The sequence below is a fragment of the Solanum pennellii genome, chromosome 8, assembly GCF_001406875.1.
Source record: "Solanum pennellii chromosome 8, SPENNV200".
NCBI classification, from domain to species: domain Eukaryota; kingdom Viridiplantae; phylum Streptophyta; class Magnoliopsida; order Solanales; family Solanaceae; genus Solanum; species Solanum pennellii.
In genome coordinates, this window is record NC_028644.1 from 4454718 (window position 1) to 4464870 (window position 10153).

A 10153-nucleotide genomic window follows, 5' to 3' on the forward strand; every position below is an offset into this window, starting at 1 on the left:
TATATATATATAAAAGAGAGATAACAATGTTAGAGCTAAAATGGAGAAATTTTGCAAACTAAATTTTGAAGAAGATGAGTAGTAGGGGTGGGTGCTTTTCTTTTTTGAAAAAAGTGTAAATGAAAAGAAGAGAAATTGTTTTCAGTTAATTATAGTGTCAAGTGTCAATAAAAGAAGAAAAAAACTGTAAAAATAAAAATAAAAAAACACTATTTTGAATCTTTTCACGCGCTTCAAGAAAGTGCTATTAAAGAAGGGATTACTTAGCAAAATGATATGGACTAGTTTGTAATATAAAGAAGTTAGAATAGTTAGATTGTAAAGTAAATAAAAGAAATCTGTTACAAAGTTAGTTATGAAATCATGTATATAAGGCACATGTACAGTACTAGCATTCATTATTCATGATCAATAAAAATTAGTTTATAGTTAACTTCATTCTTCTTCTTTGATCTTGTATATGAATACTTGTCAATGGTGAATTTTAACATAGTATCAGAGCAAAGTAAATTGAAATTGAATTTGTACCTTGACTGATTGAGGAAATTTCTTCATGAAGTTGAAAAACTCTTGAACCATCAACCTGTCATATCTTTCTTTGAGATCACTCCAAACAGCAGCTGCATTTGTGAATATACGATACCTCCAAGTAGTTCCTTGTATTCACAGTTCATGATCCAAGAAAGCACTATTGCATTGCAACTTTCCCACAAATCTGTTAGATTAGGACCAAATCCTTCTTTCAAAAAAGTTCCGTCTATGATCCAATCTTATTTCTGCCTAATATTGCAATCCTCATTGCACGACTCCAAACAGAGAACTTTTCTGCCCCTGTAAGTTGAATCTAGATAAACATTTCACCAGAATTATCAATGGTGCTAAGAAACAGAGCATGGTTGTGACTTCTCTGGCAGTTCATTATCGATCGTTGCCATGGCTAATTCAATTATTCAATCTACTCTTACCACTGCTCTGATAGAGGAAACTATTACCCTGAGAGAGGAAGTAACACATATAATACAACAAATAATGTGTTCAGTAGTCCTGTAAAGACTCAAGAATAGGCTAATCAATACTCAAGAAGCATGGACTATAACAAAGGTATGTAGGTTATACATGAACAATACAATCAGATATTGCATATGCTTGGAAAGACTAATCTGCAGGGTACATCAGAAGCGAGTACTAGCACTCAAGGTCCAATAAATGACAATTTTTAACTCAATACAAAGCTCCAATACTGCATGTAATAGTCTAAAAATTATTGTAGGAACACATGATTGGATTGTGGATTCTGGATTCATAAATCATATGACATATAAATCTGATATACTGCTACAGAAGAAGTCCATTCCTGTTAATAACTGTAATAAAGTCTATTTGCCTAATGGATATACAACGACGGTTACTCACACAGGGTCTTGCAATATTACTGAACATGACAATGTTAAAAATGTGTTAGTCATACCAGAGTTCAAGCATAATCTTCTTTCTGTGTCTAAACTCACTAAAGATATTAGTTGTTCAGTTTCTTTCTTTCCTAATTTTTTTGTGATTCAGGATCTTTACAATGGACAGGTGAAGGTGATTGGTAAAGAATCTAATGGACTCTATTTCCTCCCTACTTCAAAATCACAGAAAAAATTCCATTACACATAGTGAATCACACAATGCTCAGGTTAACACTAGTTTAGCAACTTCATCTATGTTACTGTGGCATCAAAGGTTAGGACATACCTCTCCAAGTGTTAGCACATGCTATTCCTTTTCCTATTAAACATAGTTCAATAGAAATTCAAAATCGTACTATCTGTCCATTAGCAAAACAACATAGATTACCTTTCCCTTATAGTACTTCTATGGCATCTTTACCTTTTCATTTGTTACATATTGATGTTTGGGGGCCTTTTAAGGTTCCTACATATGATGGAAATAGGTTCCTTGTTACAATTGTAGATGATTGTACAGGAATGTTGTGGTTATTTTTAATAAAGTTGAAGAATGATGTTTTTGTTATTCTACAAAATTTCTGTAAATTGGTACATACTCAATTTGGTGTGTCAGTTAAGTCAATTAGAACTGATAATGGTGCATAGTTTGTTAATTTTGAGTGTCAGCAATTGTGTAAGTCACTTGGTATAGTCCATCAAATAACATGTATTCATACACCTCAACAAAATGGTATTGCTGAGAGGAAGCATAAACATATTCTAGAAGTAGCAAGAGTTGTCAAGTTTCAAGGGCATATTCCTTTTAGATTCTGGTATCATTGTTTTCTAAGTGCAGCCTATATCATTAACAGGTTGCCTACTCCAGTTCTAAATGGGAAGTAACCATATGAAGTCCTATACAAGAGTAAACCATCACTACATCATCTTAGAGTGATAGGATGTCTTTGCTTTGCCAAAAATATGTATATCAGTGATAAATTCCAATCAAGAAGTGTAGTTGTAATTCATATGGGGTATAGTGAACAGACAAAAGGTTATATTTCATATGATATGAAGGAAAAATATTTTTTTCTTAGTAGAAATGTTGTGTTTAAAGAAACTATATTTCCTTTCTCACTTTCTCCTTCAGTTGCTTGGAAACTGTTTTCTACAACTAATAGTCCTGCAGAAGATTGCTAGATAGTGTAGTGTACCAAAGTTACTAGAACATGAAACTTCTGAGTCTCTACCTAGTCACTCAAGTCACACACAGTCTGCAACTCCTAGTAGGTCACTAAGAACTAGCAATGCTCCACTGTGGATGAAGGATTATGTAGCATCTGTTCAAAAGGTGTTTGCTTGTGAAAAACCATTATATTCAATCGACCAATATCTTGGATATGATCTCTTGTCTGCTAAGTACCAGTCATATATTTCTTCATTTGGAGCGGATATTGAACCATCTAGTTTTGAAGAAGCATGCAAGGATTCTAGGTGGATTGATGCAATGCAGGCTAAGATCAGTGCCTTAGAATGCAACAACACCTGGAAAGTTGTACCACTGCCTTCAGGTAAGACAATAATTGGATGCAGGTGGATTTTTATGATCAAGTATCAAGCTGATGGTCAAATTGAGAGATTTAAATCTAGGTTAGTAGCTAAGGGGTATAATCATAGGGAAGGACTATACTATCACGAGACAATCTCTCCTATTGTCAAAATAGTAACAGTTAGGAGTGTTCTAGCACTAGCTGCAGCAGGTAATTGGCATGTACATCAAATAGATGTGTATAATGCTTTTCTGCATGGTGATTTGCATGATAAAGTATATATGACATTGCCACAAGGGTTCAAGTTGCCACAGGGATTTACCGGGCAGGGAGAGAAGCTTGTGTGCAAGCTCATTAAATCCCTCTATGGACTTAAACAAGCTCCTGGACAGTGGAATGTTAATCCCACTGAAACTCTCATTATGTCAGGGTTTGTGCAAAGTCATCTTGATTATTCTTTGTTCACTAAAAGAGTTGGGACTGCCTTAGTGATAATATTAGTGTATGTTGATGATATGATGATCACAGGTAATGACATTAATCTGATACAAGAGACTAAACAGGCTTTGCAAGATACATTCAAAATGAAGGATCTTGGAGATCTTAAGTACTTCCTAGGAATAGAGTTTGCCAAGTCTCACTAAGGCATAGTGATGCATCAGAGAAAGTATACTCGTGAGATTATTTCTGAAGCTGGCTTGAGTGCAAGAAAACCTGCTACTACACCACTTGATTCGTTTGTGCAGTTGACTACTAAAGAATATGATGAAGTGAATAATAAAGGTTATGCAGACAAGTTACTAGAAGATCCTAGTGTATATAGAAGGTTGATTGGTAAACTCTTGTATTTGACTGTTACAAGGCCAGATATCTCCTTTGCAACTCAGACTTTAAGTCAGTTTCTTCAGCAGCCAAAACAGTCTCATCTTAATGCAACACTTAAAGTAGTAAGATACATAAAAGGACAAGCAGGGCTAGGAATACTATTGTCCAGCAAAGGTGGCAAACATCTAAATGTATATTGTGATTCAGATTGGGCTACATGTCTACATACTAGGAGATCAGTGACTGATTCCTAGTAAAGTATGGAGACTCTCTCATTTCATGGAAGTCCAAGAAACAAGGAACTATCTCAAGAAGCTCAGCAGAAACTGAGTATAGAAGTATGGCAGCATCTGTAGCTGAGGTGGTATGGATAATGGGATTGTTCAAAGAGTTAGGAGCAGAAATTGAAGGTCCAGTTATTGTGCACAGTGACAGCAAATCAGCAATTCAGATAGCTGCAAATCCAGTACCAATGAGAGAACAAAACACATAGAATTGAACTGTCATTTTATAAGAGAGAATTTACAGGAAGGTGTGACTGAAACAAGGTATCTAAATACAAAAGAGCAGATAGCGGATTTACTTACTAAAGGCCTAGGCAGGTCACAACATCAGTATTTACTGTCCAAGTTTGGGGTAATAAACTTGTTTATACCCTCAAACTTGAGGGAGAGTATTAAAGAAGGGATTACTTAGCAAAATGATATGGACTAGTTTGTAATATAAAGAAGTTAGAGTAATTAGATTGTAAAGTAAATAAAAGAAATCTGTTACAAAGTTAGTTATGAAATCATGTATATAAGGCACATGTACAATATTAGCATTCATTATTCATGATCAATAAAAATCAGTTCATAGTTAACTTCATTCTTCTTCTTTGAACTTGTATATGAATACTTGTCAATGGTGAATTTTAACAAGTGCAAAACACATTTTTTGTCATATCAACATTTTGTGTTTAATAGATACATGTTGAACAATTTAGGTGTTCAATAGGTACAAGTCCTAATTAAGATGTCTAAGTGAATTACGCGGACAATTTTAACGAGTTGCCGATAACTTAAGCCTTTGAATTGTTTTTCCTTACTTTACATAGGGGATATCATTTTTCTTTGGAACCTGAATGTTTCCACTTAGCCATTGATGAGGTAAAATACTCCCTACTAAAATAATTATCCTAGACTTTTTAAATTGAACAAATAAAAATATACGGAGGAAATATCATGTTCCCCTCTTGTAACATTCCCTTTTTCTTTAAATTAATTTTTTTATACAAATAATTGAACTCAGACAACATTATATATTTTAAATCCAAAAATCCCTCTGCCTTGATTCAATATAATCACGTTGTATTAATATATATATTATCTCCATTCCATCATGTCCAAAACACTTACTATAAATACATCGAAACCTTGAGGGAGTATACAACAATATTTACTTTCTCCCAAACATAATATTACGTACTTTCTATTCTCCAATATGGAAGTCATATCTACTCACACAAATAGCTCTGCCATTACAATCACCACCAACGGCCACCACAATAATAGCAAGCCCGATAATCGAAACGGTAGAACAACTCATGAGAATGGCAATAAGCTATTATTGGGAAACTCCAACTCTATCAAGCCTGGTTGGTTTTCAGAGTTTAGCGCGTTATGGCCAGGTTGGTATTAACTTAAAAAATTAGGACGTGTTTAGTATGAAAAAAAAATTGTTAGAAATTTTAAATATGTGAGTTCCTTAATTTTTAGTAATGAATAAGTAACCAAAAAATTATTATCATATTTTAAGCAAAACACTATAAATAAGGGATGGGTATTATAAAACTAAGAATGTGTTTGATACGTTGGAATCTAGTCCCAAATTTACCTAGTGTTCTAATAGTAACATTACTAAAAAAATTTACTATGACTTTTCTTACTAAAAATTTTCGGGTGGTTATTTTTGTAAATATTTTAATTGAATCAATGAGAATTTTTTTTTAAAAAAATAATTAATATTTTCATATGAAATAATTAGAAATCCTCTCACTATTTCTACTCATTCGCGATATAAAACATCTTCATTTTGAATAGTGTGTAACATCATATTATTCTAATTTACAAAAATTATCAAATTTTGTAGGTGAAGCATTCTCAATAAAAATTGAGAAGTTGTTATTTCAAGGGAAGTCTGATTATCAAGATGTCATGCTCTTTGAGGTAATAATATATATATAAATAATCAACCTTATGCTATAAATATATAATATATTTGAGTCATATATGTAACATATAATATGTTGTAAATTAAATTTCTTTTATTTATTTATATATTGCAATATATGTGTGCAGTCAGCAACTTATGGTAAGGTTCTTACATTGGATGGAGCAATTCAACACACAGAAAATGGTGGATTTCCATATACTGAAATGATTGTTCATCTACCACTTGGTTCAATCCCAAGTCCCAGAAAGGTCTGTTCGTTTTAATTTATTTGTTTTATTTTTTAAATATATTTTAAAAATTGATATTTATGTTATTTTATTTCGTTTAATAGGTGTTGATCATTGGTGGAGGAATTGGTTTTACATTATTTGAAGTTCTTCGTTATTCTACCATTGAAAAAATTCATATTGTTGAAATTGATAACGTGGTGGTCGATGTAAGTAAAAATAAAAAATAAAAAAAAGCTTACCCTTTGTGAGTTTTTTTTTTCTTTTAATACTTGAAAAAAAAACATTTTTGAAAGGAAAATTAAATTTAAATTTGTTTTTCATACAGGTGTCTAGAAAATTTTTCCCCTACCTTGCGGCTAATTTTAATGATCCTCGAGTAACTCTCGTTCTTGGCGATGGTATGTATATTATTTGTTTGGTCGTTTTGATTTATTTATCTTATTTTTTTTATTTGGTATTAAATTTTAAGAAATATACGAAGATTTATGTTAATTATTTGGTATTTTATTATAGATAGCATAAATGTACCAAAATTTTATTTAACCTTGTGATTTTAAATGTTTTATGTGAAATATAAAATTAAAGAGTTGTTAAAAAAAGAAACTTGGATATTCTTTTGAAACAGATAAAATGAAAGTAGAATGACATAAATTGAAACGGATGAGGGACTAGGGAGTATAATTTATTACTTCTTCCGTTCAATAATAGTTGTTCATTATACTATTTTAAGATATCCAATAATATTTATCCATTTTATAAAATTAATGAATAATTTTTACACTTAATCCATAATTTATCCGTATATAATTAATGAGAGTTATTTTTTTTCTTTTGGTTGATTTATTTGTTCTTAATTGGATTGATTTTATTTTTTCAGGAGCTGCATTTGTAAAGGCTGCACAAGCAGGGTATTATGATGCTATTGTAGTGGACTCTTCTGATCCTATTGGTACTTTATTTTATTTAATGAGTACAAACATAATTAATTAATATTAAATAAACCAACAACAAGGTTAATAATGCGATCGTAAAATGTTTTTGACTTTTATATACTGATAATGTATAAATATATTTATATTAGATCATCTAAATTATAATTACATATAGATATGAACCAATTTAGATAGGTAAATCAAACAATGAACAATTAAGTTATCAATTACGAATTAAAATATGTTTTTGATTATTAACTTATCGATATTTTTATGTTTTGTTTTAAAATAATATTTTTAGGTCCAGCAAAAGATTTATTTGAGAGGCCATTTTTTGAGGCAGTAGCCAAAGCTCTTAGACCAGGAGGAGTTGTATGCACACAAGCTGAAAGTATTTGGCTTCATATGCATATTATTAAACAAATTATTGCTAATTGTCGACAAGTCTTTAAAGGTTCTGTCAACTATGCTTGGACTACTGTTCCAACATATCCAACGTATGTATCTTCTTTTTCTTTATGTTGTTATTTAACTATCGTTAGATTTTTCTATAATAATCATTAGCTATAATAATAGCCTTAGTTTTAGTGTAACGGTCTGTTATTCTTTTGAAATTGACTTTCAGGTTATGTCATACCATTCTATTTATTTTAATTTATGTATCACACTTTTCTTTTTATTCGCTTTGTTTCATATTATATGGAAACTTTTTATTTTACACGATGATTAAAAAATCGTTGATAGATTGATTAAGTTTACTATTTTATCCTTAGTTTATGTCAATACCTACAAAATAAGTTAGAAAAAATTTATATAGAATAACAATGGAATGACTAGTATTAAGAATTGTTCACATTCAAAAGGTCGTATTAATCGCACGGGCAAGATAGGAAAAAATTAATTAATTTAATGTTTGATTTATTAAGTGATTAAATACTACTGAAACATTAAATATGTTCATCTAATAAGGGAAGAGGGAGTATCAATCAATACAAAAAAAATGTAATATTTATCTATTTGATCGATATTTAATGACACTATCAATATTTTACACATAAAATCCCACTTATTTGACAAAGAAATCCACAAAGGTATATTTTTTGATGATCAATTTTGAAACATTGTAAAGTTTTATTATATTTCTTAAATTTTGTGTCCAATCAAACTGTATCACTTAAATTTAGACGGAAAGAATATATTTTCTATAATAAGATGTCACTATAGCAAACCCTAAAAGATATTCAGACAAACAATACTAATATTAAGATATTTAATTGTACATCGGTCTAATATTTATTGTACTTTTATTTTTTATAGTGGTGTTATTGGTTACATGCTTTGCTCTACTGAGGGACCAGAAGTTGACTTTAAGAATCCAGTGAATTCAATCGACAAAGATACAACTCATGTCAAGTCAAAATTACAACCTCTAAAGTTCTACAACACTGATGTAATAATTTTATATCTCACTATTTATTCTTTTAATTCCCTTTTTTTTTTTTTATTATTATTATTATTATTATTATTATTATTATTATTATTATTATTATTATTCTTTATAATTAACTTTTTTTTGTTTATTTTCAGATTCATAAAGCAGCTTTTGTTTTGCCATCTTTTGCTAGAAGTTTGATTGAGTCTTAGATCAAATAAAGAACCAAGATCGATGGCTAGGAGTTGAGGGGTTGGAATTCTTGAGTTTTGTTTTATTTGTAATATGTAATGGATTATCTATCTCTAGAGATCGGTTAATTCATGTAATTTTATTTTCATATCGCTTGCAATAAAACTTATAGTATACCTTATTGGGCGTCAAATATGATATGTACTTGTACCAGAAGAATTTCATATTAAATATCAGTGTTCATTAATTTCCTGATTCACAAAATTTGTTCACTTTCTTTTACTATTCACCAAAATGCTTCATTAAATGTCTGTAATGACCTATTTACGTCGTTATAGAAAAGTCAATGGGAAAAGAATATGAGCCAGAAAACTCTTGAGTAGAAACTTGAAAATTTCTTGCCTAGGCCAGACTTGGACAAAATCTGAATCAGGTGAGGTTTAGTAAATTCCGATACTGGATGGGGGATTTAATTATTATTTTGATCACGTGAGTGGATAGCCAATACGTTAAGCAGCATGTACGGTTTTACGAAATCGAATTCGTGCGAGAAGAAATCTCGAAACTGATCTTGGCGTGAATGGGTAGTTTTAGAAAGCCAAGGGTTGAAGGTGTGTTGCGAAATAGGAATTTGAAACTCAAATTCCGAGTTTCCATCTCCATGCAAGTCGTCGAGGAAGGGTTAATACCGCCAGGGTGGGAAAGCTATGGGGGATAGGGCCCGTTGGGTCGGGACAATCGCGACTTAAATCGGAGAAAAATCTCAAAAACGTTATTTTCTGCAAAATTTTGCTCTAAACAGCTAAGGGACAAGCTAGTGCATTTTCTTATCAAATTCCCATGAATTCTCGTGCTAAATGTAAGTTAATTATTATCTTGATCTGTATTTCAATTCTTAGTACTTAGAATCATCATTAATTATCGTTGGGGGAGAGTTTTGGCCTGAAGTTGATGGTGGAAAAAGTTCTAGTTGAGCATTAAGATCATGAGTTTGGTCTATGGTTAATATTTTGTTACAATTCGGGTAAATTAGGCCTTGTGTATTGATCCTTGTTTTATATTAGACCAAGAACAAGTTGAAAGACTCTGGAAAGGGAAGACTCACGTGTCTTAGTAGTATTCAGGCTTGATTTCGAGGTAGGTGATGGTTTGACTTCCCGTTGTGTTATATAAGTCTGTTAATTGCTCCATTGTATGCATGCATGTATGTGATTAGGGAAACATGCACGAATCGATTTAATGAAATCATTATGTATAAACAATTACATGTTGTTGACACTCAATTTTGACCGATTTTTAATCTTTTTTGAAAATGCTATTCAATTAAATACGTATTTTAAAAATATAT

The 10153-nt window shown here is 31.1% G+C and overlaps 1 protein-coding gene across 1 annotated transcript; it reads left to right on the forward strand.

Annotated features, from left to right (window-relative positions):
• The first annotated feature begins 5240 nt into the window (after window positions 1–5240).
• Window positions 5241–9069, forward strand: LOC107028024 (putrescine N-methyltransferase 2). The gene is made up of 9 exons (XM_015229073.1): window positions 5241–5474; window positions 5936–6012; window positions 6145–6267; window positions 6351–6455; window positions 6575–6647; window positions 7127–7198; window positions 7483–7678; window positions 8499–8631; window positions 8769–9069. Exons 1-9 carry the CDS (start codon window positions 5288–5290, stop codon window positions 8823–8825), a joined length of 1023 nt encoding a protein of 340 aa, XP_015084559.1. The 5' UTR covers window positions 5241–5287; the 3' UTR covers window positions 8826–9069.
• The last annotated feature ends 1084 nt before the right edge of the window (window positions 9070–10153 follow it).

Bases quoted from the DNA above. Each gene is read 5' to 3' on its own strand.
- LOC107028024 (XM_015229073.1), top strand. From the start codon at position 5,288: ATGGAAGTCATATCTACTCACACAAATAGCTCTGCCATTACAATCACC. The intron at 6,013-6,144 runs GTAATAATATAT...ATATGTGTGCAG, and splicing joins AAGATGTCATGCTCTTTGAG to TCAGCAACTTATGGTAAGGT. The intron at 6,648-7,126 runs GTATGTATATTA...TTATTTTTTCAG, and splicing joins AACTCTCGTTCTTGGCGATG to GAGCTGCATTTGTAAAGGCT.